Raw genomic sequence first — 23009 nt, forward strand, 5'->3', positions numbered from 1 at the left:
TTATCACAAAATTGTATTTTATTCTTTATTCTATTTTCTTTCCAAAATGTTGGCCTATGTGAGAACAAGGGGCACAATGAATATCCCAAATCGATAGTTTCTGTGCTTGAACATAAATACAGGTAGCTGGATGAAGCGCAATCTGTTGATAATGAAAATAACGCTGTTGTTCAACCAGTTTAAAGTTTGCGTCTTAGTCCACCGTAAACATAAATAGTGTCTATCGTTTTGATATTGATCTGTTTACCAGTCTCAGTGCTTATAAAACCCAAGTGTCATCTGTTTTATTATCTCTTGCTGATAGTCATTTTACTACCGAGAGTTTCTGATGCTTGTCAGTGTCTGTTGTTACTTGTTTAGTGCCTTTTTTAGTTAGTTTCTGCATGTTGTAATTTGTCTTTTTCATGTTTTAATTTTTCTCTGTTTGCATCCAGTTATTGGGCTATGCCTGTTGGATGTCAGAATGAATAAATAAATAAATAAATAATAAATAAATAAATAAATAAATAAATAAACTTGCCTATGCGACAGATATTACGCCATCCCTTTTCCCTTATATGGGAAAGTCATAACATCCATTTTCAGTCCTCCTAAACATAGAAAATACCACAACTAAAGTATTGATACCAAGAAGTTGGGACTCGAATAAATCGAAGACGTACAGCAACTGCAACTTTGTCAAACACACGGATGGTGACATGTGCATTAATCAGCGGTTTCACCGAATACTTCTCCTTGAACTCTAGGTGGTCCGTATTGGGGTTCTCCACATGAACAATGCAGTCACGACGGCGAGGTCAAAGTTGAAGTTTGGATTGCTGACAACTTTCCATCGCCTGGATTTATATCAGACTGGTTTGCATTTGGTTCTAACCAACAAGAAAACTCTTTTAAGACGATAGAGCACAATCTTGAACAGCAGCCATCGATGGTCCGCGTTCAATACCAAGATAATAACCCATCGCCTGTTGACATCGGATTCACCTCAGATGGTTTTGGTAAGTTTTTGAGATAATGCAAATCATTGGCGGATTGAAACTGATGATAGCTTGAGTGAATAATAGCATATATGGTATCAAACTCTTATTCCTTTCGAATTTTAATTTTGTCATTCGAAATACATATGATTACACCTTAAGATTCGCCAAACACAATCGTGTGATCATTGTCGGCCGATTGTAGACTCATTAAAGGCTTAAAAATAATTCGAGGTACTCTGTAGTGGAAATATTATATGTGCTACTGTGTATTCAATTTACATAATGACATAATGGCCTTACTCTCTCGTTAATATCTGTATGTCCCATTTCCCAGATTTTCCCCCTTTTTTAATTTCGTGCATTTCTATAAAATCGATATGATGCAGGTTCTGCCCAGTGTGACGACGATAACGCCTTGAAGGAATACGGTGGTGTAGTATTTGCCTACGACGAGACAGCCGTCCGAATATGGGCTCCTAGTACTTCGAATGTCAACACCTTTTGGGGTAAGAACACACCTAGCGTTCTTTTTCCTGTGTGCAAATTGTGTTGATTTGAGAATAAACCTCATTATTCATTGCTTCCTATATTTCACAACAGCATTTTAATTGCAGTTCGCCCTGGAAAGGTTTACGTTTGCAGACAGATCGAATGACCATGGGCAAATCACGAAAATCAAGTATCCTTTTCAGGATATCTGTGATGTTTCCTATAAAGAACTGTATCTCTATAAACGGTCTCCTCTTCCACTGCTTAACACTTTAACTGCAACCACTGATCATTTAACAACATCCTGCCTTTATCTTCAAACTTCGATTAAATCAGTCGGACAGATTCTCCCAACATACTAATGACATGAAAAAAAGAAAGTATATTATAGAAATAAGGGGCGACGCGCTGACCATCAACGTTTATTTATGGGCAAGGGCGAGAAGGAAAGCCAAAAATTAACGGGCTAGGCTTGCCGAGCCCATTAATTTTGGCTTTCCTCGAGCCCGCGACAGACATCATCAAAACGTGACAGACATCATCAAAACGAAACCTGAATTTCGTGCTTTCCCCTTTGGTATGACATAGCCTCTCGAATGATTATATATCTGAGAAATGCCAAGGAAAAAACAAAAACATTGACAATAAGCTGCCATAGAATTGTTATCATCCTTGAAAATTACATGAAGTGACAGACTGCCATTCCCAATTAGGTCACTTATTTTTTGCTGGAAGTGGATGGGGCAACGGGGTAAACAACAAAGCTTTTGATGACGGTATCGTCAGAATTATTGTCTGGGCTAACGATTTCCCCGACCCGGTTTTCAAAACGGACGGCAACGCACTAATGGGCTATGGCAGTGGTCATCCTACGTACTTGACATTTGAAATACCACCGGGTGTCATCCCAGGTTTTCTACTTCTTGAGGTAAGTTAAAAGTTACTAGATACTGGACTTTTCCATATTGGCTGCTGGTCTATTCCGCACCGCAAAATTGTTGGTGCTCTATGAAGTTGCTTGTGATATTAATTTTGCCCATTTATTATTATAGAATTGAGAACCTTTCTCCTGAAAGAACATTATGACGGGGCCAGGTCAAAGAAATCCAAATCTTCCGACAAAAAGATAGATTTCTGATTACGATTGGCGAAACAAAAATGAATCTTCTTTTTCTACTTTCCAAAGCATATTACATTTACTATCTGGCCTATCCAAACTCAGGTTCACCAATGTTGCCTACAACCATGTTCATAGTTCACCTGCTGACCACTCGACAAACCTACTTCCCGAATACAGGTAGTTTTTAGTTCAGCGTCCTCGATACGTAAAAAGAGCTAGTATTTGCCACACAAAATACTTTTCAATTTAAAGCATGCAGAGGCTGGGCCTAATTGTGTTTAGGTTTTTCTTTGATTTTGTCGGTATTAAGCATAAATCTTTCAAAGTCGCTACATTGTCACTTACACGAAGTCTGGTGACCTGGCTTTACAACGCTTACAGGCAAGCCTTGCCCCTTCGATGCCTGGTATGCATGTTTTTTACACACACTAAACGTTTTCATATCATTAACAGGAAGGAACCTAATGACTGGATTGTTTGTACAGGATAAACAACAGAAAACCAACACCGAAATATATCTGACATGTAAGCCTTGAGACAGATTACTATCGCCAGTCTGGGGTGCAAATTAATGTTACGACCAGATGGCTATTGACTCACACACATCCAAATTACATGTAAAATGTTGTCCTGTACAAACAATCCAGTCATTAGGTTCCTTCCTGTTAATGATATGAAAACGTTTAGTGTGTGTATAAAAACATGCATACCAGGCATCGAAGTGGCAAGGCTTGCCTGTAAGCGTTGTAGGTTGAGCAAGACATTAATATTTTCCTTTTCTTAAAACAAATAACTTATACATGTATTTGTCACATGAAATTGAACAAAATGAGTGCAATTTCGTGATAACTTTATGCAGCACATGATGCAGGCACAGGCTTTAAATACACAAAATTTCAAAAGGGATTCTGGTTGTGCACAAAATCCTATCGGAACTCCTGCTAATATTCTGAGATTACATATGTGTCATATGCTGTGCAGGAAATGCGTTATTCACTGAAAATTATTTAAACCAAATAATAAAAGGTAATCGCATATTAGATGTCAACAGTCTTTCCGCACTCATAAGGCTGTCAAAAGAAGAGATAGCCCTAGTTTGCCAAAAATATATCCCTAATAGTTATTTCTTTGCCATGAATACAACATGTGTGACTGAAAGGGCCGCCGTTTTAGTTAAGCCTCTTCCTTAACGTATGTTACTTGCATTGGCATAATCATTGCAACGGTCACATCTTCGGTACCTTTGTTTTCTTTGAAAAAACATAGGTGCTTGCGGTTAGTGGATCGAATAAAGGTTTCTCATTCGAAGGGGTGGGTGCTCAGCAAACCTGCATTGCATTTTACATGGGTTATGGTGGTGTTGTATATGCATACAACGACAGTCTTGTAAGATCTTGGTCACCGACTATTCGCACCATCATATCAGCACACGACGGTTGGGGTACACACACCAGTGAAGGAGCCTCAAAGGTTGCAAATGTCACCGTGAAAGTCTTCCGTGTTGCTGTTGAAGGTAAGAACAAACGTAATTAATTGTTATTATCACTGATCACTGATCCTATCAGACATCTATTTGGTTGTGTGATTAAGAAGTCATCAATGCATTAGAATATGTTAACACAACAGGCATGTTTGAAAAAAGCAAGGATTTACAATACTCATAAGATAAAGTACAACTATCGAGGAGTTAATAGCACGCATAGATACCAAAATAAATATCTAATTGCCTTCAAACAGAACACACGCTCTCTATACACTTTTAAAGTTTTCACACTCCTCTTTTAAATGGCTTCGAAAACCTTAAAGTGTGTTTTTAGAGTAAAATTATTAATTTTCTTAAGATTCATAGCTTTACAAGCTTACCCAGCTTAGGTAGCTACAGCTTTAGACCAGATATTTCTACAAGTCAGTAACAATCCTAAATATTTATAATATGACACAACTTCAATCATGGTATCACCAAACAACCATTTTTCACGACTTGCTTATTGGCCATCCTTGCGAAAGATAACAATCTTTGTCTTCTCTAAATTTACTATCATTCTCTATTTTTCACAAAATTCCTTGAGAATATTAATGAGAAATTTTAAATTTTTGACCGAGTCTGGAAAGATTACCATATCATCAGCATAAAGAAGACCGAAGATATCACATAATTCCTGGGTCAATTGAATACCCATACATTCAGTATTTGAAAACATGGAGTTTAACTCTTCTATGAAAAATGACAACAACAATGGGCTTAGGATACACCCTTGACGTACACCAGCAGAGCAATTGAAGTAGTCTGACTTTACATTTCTTGCTCGAACACAAGCTTTAATAGTCGCGCCAGCGGCTTACTGACTACGCATGCGCATATTTATAATATACTATGCGAGTAACCGGAAGTGTACCCTTCTTTCACGGGCGCCGCCATGTTTTATTTTGAGTACTCGTAAATAAACAAATACGAAACAAATTACTATTACATAACATGCCATTTATAAAATATACCTCTTTTATTAGCCAGTAAATGATATTATGCACTTTGTCGCCGATACAAAATATCGTTTATGTAGATAAAGGGAGAAAACTGTCGTGCATATGAACGGGGGCATACGCAAAGAATGCTGGGATTTAATTTTAGAAAAGCGCCCCCTGTGTCAATAATTAGATTCAAAAATTGCCAGTTTTTAGACGGAACACTGTAGTTTTCAGCACGAGGGACCGTGTTTTCAGCTTGCAAGTGGAAGGTGGGCAGTGCGGTTACCATTGCAATGATAATGATTGCATAATACGTCCCTTGTTTAACGCAATAGGCTGTTATCATTGTAAAAATTGCCAATTTTTGTCCAAAATTTTTACACGTTACAGAAAATCTATACCTGCTCTGCTGCAGGGTTTGACGTCGTGTACTTACGTGAACTGCTTTCATCAGAGGGAAACTGGGCATAGTTGTCATATAAACGTTTATGAAGTAACAATTAATTACATTTTATCATGAATCAATACAAATAACATTGCCAATCTTAACCTCTGGCGCGACACCAAGGGCTGAGCCCTATATAATATTATTTCCACATGTTGATGATAAAATACAGAACATTTTCCTGTTATATAAACTTAAGTTTGTTGACCCTGTCGAATGCTTTCCAAAAATCAATGAATAAACGATGAAATTTTCCATGTCTACAACTGAGGTATTTTAGTATGGTTGCATGGAGAACAAAGATATTGTCAATGGTGCTGTGTTCTTTACGAAAACCAGCCTGGCAGTCTGAAAGGATGTAGTTTGTGTCTGTCCATTTTGTAATCTACTTTTTAAGATGGAAGTAAAAAAATGCCCAATGTGTTCAGGAGGGAAATTCCTCTGTAATTGTTGACATCACGTCTCGAACCCTTCTTAAAAAGTGGAATAATTATGGCGGTCGTCCACTCTCGAGATGTACCCGAATCAAGAATGAAGTTGAACAATTCCGTTAAAACAGGTAAAATGTCATCAGCCGAGAATTTCCAGAATTCACCGGGAATCCCGTCAGAACCTTGGGATTTCCCTTCTTTCAGATTCTTAAGACTCTGAAGCACTTCACCTTCTGTAATTCTGGAGTTTAAAGGGGTTTCTTCATCCTGTGTGGAGTCAGCAAATTATTGAGTTAATCATCAAATGAGTTTTGAAAATCAACATTTGTAGTGCTGCCACCTGCTTTGTTATATAAAGTAGCAAAATAGTCATACCATGTGTGAACGTCATGGTCAATGCTTTTTAAAATTGACCAAAAGACATTTGAACCATTTGAAGATGCTTCACTTAATTGGTTCCTAACACGTGTTTGCTATTGCTTCTTACAATCTCTACATGTTTGTTTAAACTTTTTCTTAGCTACCTTATATTGTTGTAATGAATCATCTCACCGCAGATTTCTAAATTCTTTGAGCTTCTGATACATACAACGTTCCTCTTAATACATGAATTACCAAACCATAGTGATTGATTGCCTCTTTCCTTATATGAGCTGGTTTTGTTTCGACAATCAGACACCGCTACTTTTAAATGTACAGCTTCATTTAATTTTGAGATTGTAGTACTGACGTTTCAAAGCGCATCCTTTGCCTCTTGTAAAAGTGATTGACAAATTCGGGAGATTAACTTTTGATGAAAAGAGGTACTACAACTTTCTGACCAGCGGAAACATACAATGTTTGGGCACAGGTTTGGAGTTTCAACAGTACGCTGACTTTGTTTCCTATGCAAATAAGAAGCTGCTTAACTCACTTTGCACACAACTGGGAAGTGGTCAGTTTCAGTCCTTGGAATGACATTGGAATAATTAACCTGACTAAACAACGCTTATGGAACAATAAAATAATCGACTACGCTACATCCATTTGCCGTAACACATGTCACATTCCCATCTTTGTCGTCAAGTAACCTGCCATTAAGAATGTACATGTCAAAACATTTACATAACTGAATAAAGCTCTCCCAGCTTCATTCATCACTTCATCTTTGGAATTTCGTACCCTTTGAAAGTGATCTGCTGTATACTGTAAATTGTTGAACGGTAAATGATCAATGGAATCGTTAACTATGAAATCATCTTGCTTCTCTGTTCTCGCATTGAAATCACCACCTAACATAACTAATGAATTTGGATACGAATTATGAAAATCAATTAGTACATTTTCAATGGAATCAAAATCATCTATAGATCCACCAGGTCTAATGTAACTACAGCCAAAGATTACATCTTTGTGGAATGGGAATAAAGTTTTATCAAGGTGAATAAAAATGCAGTTTTCAACAGTAGTATTTAGTTTCTGAACTTTGGTTGGTATTTTGTTTTGTACGTAAACTGTTATTCGCCCACTAGGACGTCCTCTTTGATTGCGTCATGACGCATGGTAGCTGAAAGATTCATAATTTTCTAAATTATCAACAGAATCTCTTTCGGTGCAGAAGGTTGCAATCAAGCAATAATATCGTGGCTGTTACATAGTGAAATGAAATATGCATCTTTTCTTTAGTTTTCAGTCCTGTAATGTTCCAGATTAAAAAATGAAATCTGTCCTTTCTTCGGGGCTTGACCACACCTCTGTGCTGATGATGTATGGTGCAACTTGATGACGTCTCCTGATAATGCGTCGACTTTGTATTCTGTCTTGCGCCCGTTTTCCTCAATGCAAACCAGTTTATCATAGCGAAAAAAGAATTCGACAACGCCTTTAAAAGAAGAATGGGATTTGCGAAAGAGCGAATAACTTTGATTGAATAATGCGAATTGTTCTCGAGAAATCTTCCCCGATACTTATATCCGACCCCCGTAGCTTGGTGAGATTCGAGAGAATTCTAATTTTGTCCTTGTACTTGCTTAGCTATGCAATAATGGGCTTAGCACCTTGGACGAGCGGTGCATTTTGAGGAAGATGACACCTTTCAAAGTCAATTTCATCTTTAATTTCGAGCTGTTCTTTTAAAACAGTCTAGATCTTGCTCTCCGACTCATCCGATGACTCATTAGGATTCTCCTGCTTCATTCCATAAAATGTTGTTGTTCCTTTCGCTTCTATTTTCTAAGTCATCTTTTTCTCTTTGCAACTTTTCATTCTGGCATTCGACTTGTACGAGTTAATGTCATCTAAAGATTTCTGTTTCGTTTCAATCTCATTCATTTTGGATCGGTTTTGTTCTGCAAATTCTCTGATTTTGTGCATTTCATCTTCTACGTAGTTCATTCTGGTTTGTAGATTATCAAGTTTCGTATTGATCTTACTAGTGTCTCGTAGCAGCACATCAAGTTTTTCTACAATATATGCTATATCTTGCTTAGTTGCAACCCCTTGTCCTGCTTTTGCATCATCTGACCGCAGATTTGGGCCTTGGTACTTTCAATATTTCCGCCATGTACCAAGAGGCTGAAAAGGCAGAGCTTGACCATGATGGACAGCTTGCAGTTCACCAATGGAATGTGTAGGGCGGCCATATTTAGTGGTTTAGTTTTAGGGTTCAGTTGCAGTCAGTTGATAGTGCAGCTGTTCAAAATAAAATAAAATCACTGGTACGGTGTGCTTTGGCCGATATTTGTGGAGCTGATTTTACACACATGTTGACTGAGCGAGTATGCAAATAGGTAATCTTATGTGTGGAAGAAGGTAAAAATACAAGTACTTTATTGCTGTTCGTAAAAAAAGTTACCTTGCCCCCTTTTGCCATGTTCTCCTTGACAAGTCTTTCTCAAATTGTTATTACATATTGTATGACATTTTCTTCATGTGAACCTTTCTCAGTCCACTGTTCCTTCATCACAGTGAGGGGTCCCCTCATACTTTGACCATAAATTAAATTGAAAAATGAGAAACTAGTACTTTCTTGTGGTACTTCTCTGTGAAGGTGTGGCAAATATCGGTCCCATTCTTTCTGGTCTCCAGCTAAAAAAAATGTATTAACATAGCCTCAAAATTTTGCTCTTAATCTCTCAGAGAGCCTGTTGCATTATGGTGATATGGGCTAGTTTAGATCTAACGGCAACCATTGCTTAGTCTTTTCTATACCAAAGTGTCCTGACAGAGCTATGCCATGTGACACTCTTAGCAATTCATTGCAACATTCTGCATGAAATTGTCTAACATCATCCACCTTATGTGAAGAAATCCACCTACGATACAGCATTTTTTCATGCAAGAAAAATCCAGTTTGATTTTTCCATAGACTGATCTGTATCTGCATTCTCTCGCACCTTTGCAAGAGTAGGATCTGCTAACTGAAGTTCTCTTCACTCGATCTAACCCAATCATTGCAGCATATTCCTGCTGACATCTCAATCCTGTGGAAATGTTCTTTGACCCTAAAGAAGTGATATCATTACTTTCCTAGTCATCACTGATGTCACTCAAGTCTGTTGAACCGTCATCAAAGGGTTCACAAAGGGTTGATGCATCATGGGAGGTATCATTACACTCACACCAACTGTTTAAATTATCCATTTCACGATGTTTGGATTTTCATCATCAAACAAGCTAGAGATACTCAGTGAATCATAGTGTTCATCATGTTATCAATTTACCTTTTTAATTTGACTTCATTAATGGTTTCGACGTGCTTTGAAGCAATGCAACTTTCATCAGATGATTCTACTCCCTCATCGAAGTCATCATCTATTTTTTCCGGTTCAATGAGACCAGGCAATTCCTCGCTGATTATTACTCTCATGCCGGACGCCATTTCATTTCACTTATCTACATCCTCATGCTCGTAGTTGGCTTTCTTTTGACATCTAGTGACCACTAACGCACGAAGATCCTGCAAGGCAAGTGCATCATCACCAAGCATAATGTCTTTACGTATACCTTTCCATACCTCCATACATAAAGGTCCACTGAAAATTTCACTTTGAATGCGGGCTTTGACAACAGATGTCCTATGCACTGTTTTGTCTGCAAAACTGATATTGCAGGTCACTCCAGTAAAGTACTGAGACAGCTGTGCAACCCCTTGTTTCACCAAAGATTGACAAAAACCTGTGTCCCTTTGAATACCCACCGGTTTGGTTTTTCCACATTTATAACATGCAGCTGATGACTTTGACTTCTCAACGCTTTGGGATGAGTTTTCAGACTGCTTTCCCTCACCCTTTTGTTGCTTATGTTTATTGTGAAATTTTTTTAAACTACCCTTCCTCTCACTCTGATCGCTACCAGCGCCAGTAGGAGCAGACATATATGTTTCACAAAGTTTTATCGATGTTTTAATGTTTTTGGGACTATTTCCTTCAACCACGTTGCATTTGTCTGGGTACGCCCTCAATTATTTGTTCCATTACAAAAAATTTATGTTTGAACCGCCTACTGCACCAAAATTACCTAAAGGCTCTAATGAATGGTATTAATCACCTGTTTGCTTGTGCCCACTCACACTAGCAGTGAATGAAAAGAGATAACAGCTGATTTCTTAATCTAATGCGAGTATTTTCCACGGCCTCTCTGACTTTGTGGTAGCCGTAAATTCAAAGATATACAATTGTACGATCACAGGAATTCAAAATAAATGCAGATTTCCTGTTGTACTAGTTACAAAGTTGCACTCGCCCAAGGAAAAAGAAGCTATTTTAGACCTTCAAGACTTTGTTTCAACAAGTGTTAGGGTACTTACAGTATCCTTTGCATCAACATGATGTATCTTCCCACGCAAACTGAAAGATTAAAGCCCCGATAGCTGTGAATTTTATGCATTATTTTCATGATTTCATTTTCAGACCAATCTAGGTTGGTGTAAATGTGCTAACTGCAGGACATGTGTACAAGTATCACTGCTCGCTGATTTGGACCATGCCTACACGATTTAACAGGTTAAAGGATTTATAAGAACCGCACTCATAAAATGGCAACTCCACGGAAAAGTACAAAAAACTGCAGTATTTCCTGCACATACACATTGTGATCATACATTAAACAAGCATGATGCCATTAACTTGCATGCGCAGCACACGATAGCTTACATTTTAGTGTTGTAATCTTTATTTTCTATATCACATGATTAGGTTTTGAAATGGCGGGAAATCCTCAATGATATTAAAACGTCTGAATTTACGTTATGTTATACACTTTTTCAGTCTTTAATGGGTCTTATTCAAGAAAACTATTGGAAAACGGAGGATATTTTTTGATCGGTTTATTACACATTCACAGCTATTGGGACTTTAATGATCATTGAAACAAAGAATTGTGAAAATTTTCCGTTCACAGAATTTTTTTCAGAAATTCAAGAGTCATCTATAGTCACAGAGTTCTTAGAAAGGCTCTTTGCAATTTTTTGCAACGACAGTGTCCACGCTAAAGTTCACTTCACACAAATTTTCATTAGTCTTCTGAACTGTTCACTATTGACTGAGTCAATAGGTTTCTCCTCTACTGGCTGGCTTTTTCTTCTACGAAGTCTTCTTCCACCTGGGTCTGGACAATGCTGACACTTCAACTTCTCCTTCACCGGATTAACAGTTCTGTACATACGGCAATTTCTGATCCAGTATTAAGTTGATCAACAAATTCAGTTCTGCTCTCCTAAAAAAAACTCTCAGTCGTGAAGACTTCTGCTTTGCTGGCACACACCACAGACAAACAGACCAACGATCTCATCCTCTGTAGATAAAACTTCAAAAGTTTTCCAGTTTTCTTCAGCATATATTGAACTTGCTGCTTGTCACAATGTCCAGTTACCTAAGCAACCAGTATTTTTTGTTCAGAGTCTTCCAGCTCTTAGAAGGACAAAGATATTCGTTAAAGTTGTCAGTGTGTGTCACACTGGTAGTCCAGCGGGGCCGGCAAGGCTTGTATTCTGATGTCGAAGGGGTGTAAGAAAGACTAGGGCAGCAAGAAAAACAAATATAAAATGCTACTTTATTCCGCTATACACTATGCTATAAGACATAGACTGACGAATAGCTTGAGGTGGAGACTGGCCGGTATACGTGAGCCGAGACAGATATACATGGTCTCGTGAATAGCAATGACAGCTCATGAATAATATTGACATACCATTAACATGTCACATGGACAAAAGTTACTAAAATACAAGACCACTTGAAGCAAAGACATACAAGCAAGATATACATAATTATCTGTATGGATCAGTAGGCGAGTTACATTAAGAAGTTGCATGTACTAGCTTCGTACCGTGCATGATCCATCTTTTTTATTTAAAAAAAGACAGTCTATTTGAAACATTCATCGATTATAAGTCAGAGTACCTGGCAAGAATCGTTCAGTGATAAGGACTCTACGAGACAATCTTCTCAAACGTCGATACAGTAGCAAATCATTATGTTCTCAATTGCAGTATGGGAGATATGATGGAGACACTTCTACTTAAAATCATCACAATTACCTTTAGTAATAAAACTAAAAAACGTATATCGCAATTTTTATGATTTTGTACACAGTCACCCTGAAGAAAAGTTTCACACAGCCAATTCTGAAATGTTAACTTAATGTCTGTTGGATATATTCACCATGAATAGCTGGTGTTAATGCATGACGAGTGCATATATCGCATCAGTTTCGGTAACATGATTATTATACAAGATCGTTAGTAAATTATTGGTAGAATAAATAGATTAATGTAAAAATTTAATCAATACAAATCACCCTTCCGAAATACCAATGAAGAAACACCACTTTTGATTATTTTGTCTATTATGTAAACTTTCGCCTCAAACGATTCAAAACACAACATGTTCTGAATACTACCATTAATTGCCGTTGCAGAGAAAGGTATTTTCTTTAATCACAATTTGTATGCTACATCTTTCACATAGGTACGACACCGACGCCTGCATTGAGAGAAACCGATACATTAGCAAATCGGCAGAAAACATCAACGCAATTAAGTACAGATGTGCCAATATCGAAAAACATCAATGTGGATATGAATGTAAAGGTAAAAGATAGTATATTAATTGCAATTTGCTCAAACGTACCGAGCGTGCAATACTCGGCATGTACTTCTAAACGCAAATAGACGTTTACTTACAACATTATAGAATCAGTAGGCACTATCATATTTAGTGGATCAATTAAATGCTTGTTGGTTTGCAAGTTTTCATTAAATTTTCTGTATCATGTGAATTTGAATGACCCTTCAACGCTAAACGATCAATGGTCAGTGTTACTTCTGCTTTAACTGAAAAGCACATTTTCTGAAGAAGTACTCACAGTTTAAGTGAATTCAGCGCAAAAGGCATGCGAAATTATTGCTGCAATGCCCTGCATGTTTTTTTCCTCCAAACGCAGTATACCGCTTAGGCTGTGTATACTCGGAGGTAGCCGTGATTGTGCTTTCACCTTGTTCTCACACTTGTCTCGAGCTTCTTGTCAATCGAAAAGGAGCTTAATATTAACTGTCCAGGATGGCAGAAGTATACGGAAATTAGATTGAACCATCACCTTAAGACTATGTCTAATGAATTACTCACGTTGCAGAGTTCTTAACATTAGTGTATGCACTTACTTGTCGAGAGCCACAACGTTTGGAATATGACTGTTGACCTTTGGAAGAGAATTCCGTAAATGTTATTAGTATACTAAGTGACATTACAATCATATCCAGGTGAAAGACATTATTTTGTAAAGAGTACAAATTAGAAATTCTAATATCGTTGCACACATAATAAATTGTATTCAAGCAGTGCACAATAGGATTTTAAAGTGACTGGGAAAAGTAATGTGGTGTCCAACAATCTATGAGTCAATAAAGAGAGTCATTAAATCTCTTGGTGAAAGCTTCTATACCATATTTTCCATGCCCCCCAAAGCAATCAAGTCGACGCATGACCGCAGCAATTAAAAAATGGTCCATGCAATTTTCACTTTCATTACATGTGATAAGATTTGTGAGTAGGAAGAGAAACCTAACAGGTGACTGATTCAAAAGTTTATATGCAAAAGTTTTGATTTTAATCGTCACTATGTAATGAATGTCGTTCATGATTTCAGAAGCCTTGATTCTGAAACGGGCGACCCGAAAAGTAAGCATTTAAGATGAGCCAAATTGTGCTAAATAGAGCACGGTCCCTCCACAAAAGGGAATAAAGCAAAGCATATTCTTCTCATTTACTAGCAAAATTGTAATGATTTTATGACTCTAGTCGTAAGCTTTAGTGTGCTAATAGTTAAAATCTATAGCTATATACGTTATTCACCGCCAGTGGGCCATCTCTCAGAGTCCTCCAGAAATCATACCACGAAGAATGAGCAATATTAATAGAATGTTAGGAAAACAGCAACTAATCAAACTGAATACGGCGAAACAAAGAATAGATTCCGGCGGAACACGATTGGAACAAAATGGAGAAAATGAGATGAGAGTAATTATAACGAAATTTTAATGAAATGGAAATTTTTACAGCTTAAATTTTGCATAATGATAGAATAGTGTAAAAAATTAAAAGTTTGTTTTCATAGAACAAAACAACAAAATGACAATTTATTATATGTCCCTTAAATATTATTCATTTCTGTAAAAATGTTTTATTTCTGTGTAAATACCATAAGGAAACGAGACAAAATGCATAAAATATTTCTAATTGATGACCTTTTGGTCAAGGCTCTTTTAACATGTCCCTTACGTTTTTCATCACTTGGGGCTTAATAAACACTACATGTGGTCAGGGCGCTTTTGAAATGACCCTGACTGACTAAACTGAGATTGAAAAACGTCATGTTGGTTCGGGCAAAGTAGCAAATCGAGATAAAACTATTATTTCAGTAACAAAAAAGTATAGACAAGTTCAAACATTTTCATATAAATATTGTTCCTATGTATTGAAGAAACATTGCATTAGATACAATCATGCAATGATTCTTACTCATAATATTTGTACATCATCGCAAATTTCGGGTACAATTTTAAAAAAAGATGGTTACCAAATACGATGTTATAAAAATATTCTTAAATTGTTGAGAAATTGTGCCAATCCAATTACCCCAATATATTTCCGGGATATTGGCATGACCAGATACAATATTATCAGCTGCAATTCAAACGTTAGTATGTATAAGGGGCCAGTTTGGAATAAAATAAATTGAAATATTGAACAAAATGGAGAGCTAGTAGGTCTTAGAAGATATTATAAACCAAAAATTGGCTGTACGTGCATCCCTTTTATGCTTTGTCAAAAGCCGTGAATTTTGTGACGTCATACTCAGATGAGTACTGATAATGTATTCGATTATCCTGTAATGTGGCTCCAGATGTTGTTTACATCTACACATTCACTTGTATAGCCTAAAATAATAATACTAATGTACCCACTCCCGGTCCATAGTGGAATTAAGCAAACTTTACATGCCATAATGTTCTCAGCATCGCCTTGTACATTATGGTGTGGAAAGTGTACTTTCGTCCATTATGGTCCGGGAGGGGGTACATTATTGCGTAAACGATAAAATCTCTATTTTGTTATATGATGCTCAGTCACTTTCCTTGGAAGGTGCAACATGTTTGCTGCCATAGTCTTTTTACTTGTTTTATTCATCAGATGTTCGATCTATTAGAGCAAACCAGCAATGTCGTTAAAATAAATTCCACAACGATGGAGCAGAAGGTTGCCTTTACCGAGGGTATGTAAATTGTGAAACTATGACCAACAGGGAAGAAAGTATATACTCTTTCACATATTCCGCTCAGCAAAATCAAAAAAACAAAACATACCAATCAAGGTGGTATTGATACCTATAGCAGGAAAATTTCATTACACGTGAATTTAAGCCAGACATAGCATTATCATATGAAAGGCTCTTTGACTTTTTTAAAGAATGATATACACCATATTCATACATGTTAAGTTTTAAAATACTTATTGTATGGATCATAAGTATGTGAAAAATATGAAAATTTTGATCAATTTCTTTATCACGTCTGGTCTTCTTGCAAATCAGAAAACCAGTCGAGATTTTCAGCAAAACAGTTACGCACACTTTGTCTATCATTAAACAGACGTACTTCACAACATTGAGAAAATACTGTTGACAACTGGAAACAGCCAATTTGTGGATCAAGTGGAAGACCAAACCAAGGTTTTGATAAGCACGATTCTTTCTATAGTGAAGTTGCTGTCCAAGTTTATTCTTTCGGGGAAGTATCAAATCGACGGCTCGCTTGCACTTAATACATCGGCGTTTGTCTTGTACCTTGAAAGTGATTCGCCCGATAAAGTTTTCGATAGAAAAATCATGCTTCAACATGGAAGCGGCTTTTACATCCCGCCAGCTAACAGTATCTTCCCTAACCCTGCAACGTGGGGGAAAATCTCTGTTATGGTAAGTTTTTGATTTACTTGTTTCTTACCCCACAAACGGTTTTCGGTGATTTTTTGTCGTCGCTTTTTGAAATACTGACCAATCGTGAAAATGTTCTGGTTCCTCGTTAAGAGGTTCTGAGATTGATGTTGATTTTTCAACATCTATAACATAGTTACACCACATTCAGGCATTACATAGGTCTAGACATTTCTATGTGAGTGTAAATATAGGTTATTTACCATACATACATCCCTTTGGAAAGAAGCACAAAAACAAAGTCTCTTTATTAAGCAAAGGTAAGTAAATTCTTTTTTGCGTCTACTCAAAATCCTAAAAGCTACAAGGGTAAGTGCTTAAAAAAACACACAGAAAATTTAACAACACACACAAAATTTAGCACAAAATCAGTTTGCCTTTATTGGACAACTTGTCTCAAACAAAATGAATAATCCTGTCACGGTGTAACAAGCTGTATGATCGCTGTATGCATTGTCATGACATATAGATCAAAATAAACACTAAATCGTAGACGTTCGCTTTTCTCTTATTAGTTTTAGATTTCTTTCTTGTGCGTTCAATGCGTCCACATGGAAATACCATTGCACAGCACCTTGACGATCTGTCAAATTCCTTAAATCTCGGCAATACAGTAGCTGTCTTTTGTGTTCAAGTTCTCGCAAGTTTCTTTCAAATTTCTTGAATTTTCTTTGGTAATGTTTACGCTCTCATGGATTGCTATAGTTTTGCTGAAAGGTGTCTTTGTTTTGAAAGAAAACATCAAAAAATTGGGTAACTTGAAGACTCTTCTTCAATTTTAGAGCGATGGACACCAGAGAGAACAGGACTCTCGTGACATTTTTGACAAAAGTCTTCCCTGTAGTTCCTTCTGACCATCCGTAAAACCAGTACCTTTCCTTTCCCTGCGATCAAAGCAATGAAATCATTTCGTAATTGACAGTCTTCATGGCCACCCACAGATTCATAAGACCCAAATTTAGATGGAAACTTCACATCTATTTTCCTTGCACTTTCAAATAGCAAGTCAAAGGCATTTCGTGTACAGTACTGATCAGTGGTTTGTTTTTATTTCAAGTTAAAATGGCTACATGAACCAAATTGTTGGCCAAACTGAAATACCGATAAACTAGGATTGTCTTCAACACCTTCCGACTTTTCTATTTGCCATACGTTCCCCTGTACCATCATGGTAACAAGTTGATATCATGGAGGTAAAAAATGTTGATATCAATCGACCGACTGAAATTCTGTCTCTACAATTCCCGATTGCTCGCAACGACCATACCATCAAGTAGCAACGCAAAAGTTTCCTGTTAAGGAACTTTGATTATTTCTCTGCTTTCATCCATTGTTAACGCGAAGACAACGCCACAACAGACAGCGAGAACGTGAGGCAAAGTATCGACAGAGGTAATTGTATAGAGGGTACAGTTTTACGTCACAGTTCATCGGTGAAATCCAACTGCCGTTAAGGAGGGTTTAGCCACACAGTTCAAAAGGCACCATGACTTGCTTTTGCGACAAAATAGCACCACCACCGCCGAAATCACAAAAGTTTGTATTTTTCTGTGTTCCCCCCCCCCAATCCAAAAAACTACGCGCGCGGACGCAAAATAAAGAATTTACTTACTTTGCTTTTATTTTGAATATTAATTAAACATTAAAATATGATTATTTTCTGTAATTTGCATCGATACTTCATCCATCTTCATCCAATACACCTAGAAATCATATTTTTGCTTGTTTCAGATATTCCAAATGATTTCAAGGTATCGTTGCACAACACAAAGAAATTCGGAACCGACAACCGAGCTGTTAATTTTAGAATTCCTTGACCCTTCCTGCGATGAAATTCAAGGTAAACTTTTTTCAAGCACTAATATAGCCGAAAACTTATAGTCAGATTTTCACTTGAATCCTATATAGTCATGACTTTGCTGCTTCAAATTAATTTTTCACATCCAGTCATCACCATCACAAGTCTGTTTCACTCGAACAGCTGATCATACCACAGGAAAAGTAATTGTAGTGAGTAGGTCGTACCCGTTCTTTTTCTTCTCGGCAACATATTTTGTGAAGCACCTTGATTTTCGAGCTCAATGTCGTTGTGGCAGTACTTTAGTTAATTCTTCTTTCAATCGACGTCAATTATTTAGATATTCAAATGGTACGTTAAAAATACTACGAACTTGCAGCATATATGATAATCTTGTAGTTAGACGGTTAAGGGAAATAAGCAAGGTGTGTTCTCTGACAATGCCCCTCCCGGAATGATCGAGCTTGGGTAAGAAAGTTAGGCCTACATTTTTATGACCTAACACTGACTACACTTATATATTTGTTTGTAAATGTCAAGCCATTGTTGATTAAGGGCCGTCTTGCTTAAACTTTAAATACAAGCGTCTTTTCTACACATGAAATACCATGGAACATCTGATTTGGTCTCCACATAGAAGCAACTTTTACTCATAATACATGTCAACGTAATGGAATTTTGCCCCCAACAAATGAGTGCAATTATCACAGAAGTAGCTCGATGTCTCTGCGAATTTTCTGCATGGTAAGAACTATTTCAGTTTTGATGTAAATTGTCACAGCTGGCACAATATACAATGCTGTGGAAAGGACTAACTGCAGTTCATTCGAGCTACTTTTTATTTAATTATGTGCACTGGTACATCTATCACATCGAGCGTTCAATTCTGAAATATCAATCACTGATTGAGGATTCTATTTACAGTAGTATGTGAAATATATGGGCTTGTATATCAAGCTCAGTGACAGACATACTCTTTCTCTCCACTCAAAACACAAACAAAAGCTAAGTACATGATTTTTCAGAGACTGTTCGACCACTTAAGAGATGGAGTCTAAACAGCAAAAACTAGTGTAAGTGACGTTTTTCACTCTTAAATCTCTATGGACATTACTATTGAAAGGCACAGTCTCATATTACCATGTGTCATGTCAAATGTGCTGCTTGAGACGCTTGACTTCGTCTTGTGTCCGATGCTGCACGAGTGACACTTATGCTGATGTGACACAGGCGAGAGTGGATAACCAGATATGAACTGGAAATACTCACGTGTTTCAGTACACGCTGCAGTTGTCTTTGAATTTAAACTTTTGCCACATGTTTGCAACTTCATTGAAAGTGTTATGATCAACATCATTAACAATATTCACAACAGATTAATTCCAAAGGTCATTAAGTTTATATGTAATTACCTGAAATAAAAATACTAGATTTTTTTACTGCTGTCATTGTATCAACGTAAAAATGCTTAATGAGCTCCAGTAATGTTAAATCATAGGATCTTCAATATTCATACCAAGATTCATCAAGTTTGATTCAGTCAATTCAGATATATCCCTAATATGGAAAGTTCATCAAATATGCAAATTAGCAGTTAACTTTGATGTCACACCTTTATGTCTTTCTTAGCGGATAAATCCTTGTGTGATCAACATTTGTAGCATACGTCATTCAATTTTGTACAGCCCTTCTCACTGTATGTCTGGGTTTTTTTCTAAAATCATTAATTATGCACACGAGCATGAAATATGCAAGCCACACCCACGAAAAACTAATCAGTTCATGCCATTCTCAAACAGAATCTGTGTACAAGATTTGATTCTGATCTGATGAGCCGTTTTTGAAATATCGGGCGCACAGACATACACACACAGACATACACACACAGACATACAGACACCCAGACAGACATCGCTGTGACATAAGCTCATGTGTGTGTTAGGCTGAAAGAAGCTCCCGGATTATACTAAATCTGCGAACACAAATTGCACCAAAACGCGCCTAGATAATATCAGGATACCTGAGTGCGTCATGTGCACAATAGTAATTGGAAAGACTCCTTGCACTTACGAGCTATTTGAGATTTTATTGTAACATTACTAACACTTTGACTAACGCAGCACATGAGACTTTAAACCTTCATCCGAGGGTAATTATAACACCGTCCCTGGATGGAATGACTGTGCCAAGGATGTCCATGAGGTTGACCGCAAAATGTTCTTGCTTTGGGTAAATGGAGGGAAACCCAAACACGGTCCCTTATTTTGAATGATGAGAAATTCTCGGGCTAATTTCAAGTATCATTTTCGTGGTTGTGGGAAAATGAAAATCAAATTAGGGCTAATAAAATGGCTAATCACTAAAAGTGTATTGAACAAAAGAAATTTTGGAAGGAGGTCAGAAAACATTTGAGCAATAAAGTTCATTTAGCATGTACAATGGCCGATGCATCTGGGCATGCTAATTTTGCAAAAATATGGCAGAATCATTTCAGTGTAATTTTTAATTCAGTGTCTTCGGTTTCGGGGAAGAGGGATATACAGGAGAAGTTGAGCAATGTTGCTTTCTCCTCTTACCATTTCGTTGCAACGGACGAAATTCTGTAAGCCTTCTGTCAGCTACCAAATGAGAAATCAGGCGCTGTCTGCGCATTGTTTTAACGCAATGCTTTCCCATGGTTATTTGCCTTCTCGTCTTACGGATGTTACTTTGGTTCTTATTATTGAGGACAAAGTAGAGCTGGCCAGTGACGTTTCAAACTACCACCCCATTGCGTTGGCTACTATTCTTTCAAAGATGCTAGAGCGTATTGTTCTACAGAAATGTCTGATTTCTCATTATCTTCAATTTGGTTTCAAACGTAACCATTCTACTGACCTCTATTTATTCGCCTTCAAAGAAATAGTTGATTTCTATACCAGCAAACGGGGTCCGATGTTCGTTTGTTTTCTTGATGCATCGAAAGCATTCGACCGCGTGAATCACTTCAAATTAATGCAGAAGCTCAGTATAGGAATATCCCCCTACATGGTAAGATTCCATCATTTTTGGTATAGAAACCACTTGTTTTGTGTGCAATGGGGAAATTCCATATCTGATAGGTTCTCCGTAAGTAATGGTGTAATGCAAGGAAAAGTTTTATCCTTACCTTTTAAACATTAATTCAGAAGCTTTGTGACACTAACATAGTAATAGTTGTTGTACAGCAGCAAATAACTTAAGGTGGCTTGCTGGTAAGAAAAATGAAATCAGGATTTTTCTGAAACTTTGTACAGATGTCGAGCTAGGGTAGATATGTTAAATAGTAAAATAAAAAAATATGGTCCCCATGCAAATTTTGGAGATATGGCGCCCTCTATATTGTCCCGCAAAAACATTTAGCTGAAATTGGTTAAAATGTTGTATTATTCGATTAACTAGTGTTATTGAATAATAAAACTGAAATAAAGTAAAAATATTTGACAGATTTTATACAACACAAGTCCCCGTATTGTAATATTTTAGTTTTGTGGTCTACTTTTGAAAATATCAGAAAATATAGCAACGTTTCCATGAATAGGGCTTTTATAAAAAGAGCAAAGTTTGGCCAAATTTTGATATTTTCATTACAAATGTCATGATCTGAAATCTACATTTTCTTTAAACTCTCGTAAATTAAGCCCAACAATATATAGATTTCGAATCAAACGAAAAAAATGGGGGTCACCGCACAATTTTTTAAGATATGGGCATTTTTAATACAAAAAATGCTACAATGAAGCGCCCTCTAGCGACAGATCCCTGTTTAGTTTGATATATTCGAAACTTTTTTAATCGGTATTAAATAAAGTTTAGTTCACTTAAATACTGCAAATAATCCCACATTTGTCACACTTAAAACGGGCCTGTTACACAGAGTTTGCTATCTTGGTGTGAACTGTTTTGACAAACCAGACTTGAAAGTCGCACCGCAAAGTAATTGTATGCTATATCGCGACAAAAAGACCACTTCCGGAAAGAACGCTCGGGGAAAGAACGTTCGTACGCGTGCGCAGATACGATGCGCAGTACGAATATTCGCGTTACCCGCAAGCTACGTTAAGCCATGCAGATGATATGACACTTCTCAGTCCAAGTATTAAGAGTTTACAATATCCTCATGTATCTGAAGATTACGGTAATGATAGTGACTTTATCTATTATTCAGAGAAATCGGAATGTATGGTTTTAATGGTAGACAAATTGCTCTTTCCCTTACACCTTGTGTAATATTCAACGGTAAATGGGTTGTTATTCAGCACACTCACTTGGGGCATGTTATTACTAATAACATGGCTGATGATGTCGATAATGAAAGATATAGGCGTACTTTTTGTGTGAGAGCCAATATGCTATTGAGACAATGTTAATACTGCTCTATTAATGTCAAGCAAGTGTTGTTTTCTGCTTACTGTAGGGATATTTATTGCTGCCATTTTAAGTTAAATACAAATCAAAGTTTTGAACAAACTCAAAGTTATGTATAACAATGTTTGGAGGAGGCTGTGCTCGTAGCAGTGCTTCAAATATGTTTGTGTCTAAACAATATAATGTCTTTAGGGGAAGTTATCCGATATAGTATTTACTGTAAATGCAGAATTGATAGATCTTCAAACGCATTGATTTCTCTCACATGTAAATCAGACTGGAATTGCCACAGTAAGATTTTCCGTTTCTGGAGGAAGCAGTTATACACAATTTAACTCTTTCTTTCGCAAGTGATTACTTACTCATTATCTCTATTTCTCTTTTTCTGCATTTTTTATCATTTCAGTATGACTTTCCTTTTGCTTGT

General features: G+C 37.0%; 1 protein-coding gene across 2 annotated transcripts in view; it reads left to right on the forward strand.

Moving 5' to 3' along the window:
• Positions 1-18383, forward strand: part of LOC139132984 (uncharacterized) — a 65171-nt gene extending 46788 nt beyond the window's left edge. For both annotated transcript variants that reach the window (XM_070699329.1, XM_070699328.1), the window contains exons 4-11: positions 747-998; positions 1367-1486; positions 2183-2397; positions 3856-4102; positions 12879-13000; positions 15600-15681; positions 16058-16380; positions 18130-18383. In XM_070699329.1, the coding sequence (XP_070555430.1) occupies positions 747-998; positions 1367-1486; positions 2183-2397; positions 3856-4102; positions 12879-13000; positions 15600-15681; positions 16058-16380; positions 18130-18279 (1511 nt within the window). In that variant the 3' untranslated portion in view covers positions 18280-18383. The remainder of the gene's footprint in view (positions 1-746; positions 999-1366; positions 1487-2182; positions 2398-3855; positions 4103-12878; positions 13001-15599; positions 15682-16057; positions 16381-18129) is intronic.
• Positions 18384-23009: the final 4626 nt, after the last annotated feature.

The sequence above is a fragment of the Ptychodera flava genome, chromosome 5 (assembly GCF_041260155.1).
Source record: "Ptychodera flava strain L36383 chromosome 5, AS_Pfla_20210202, whole genome shotgun sequence".
In the NCBI taxonomy this organism is placed as follows: domain Eukaryota; kingdom Metazoa; phylum Hemichordata; class Enteropneusta; family Ptychoderidae; genus Ptychodera; species Ptychodera flava.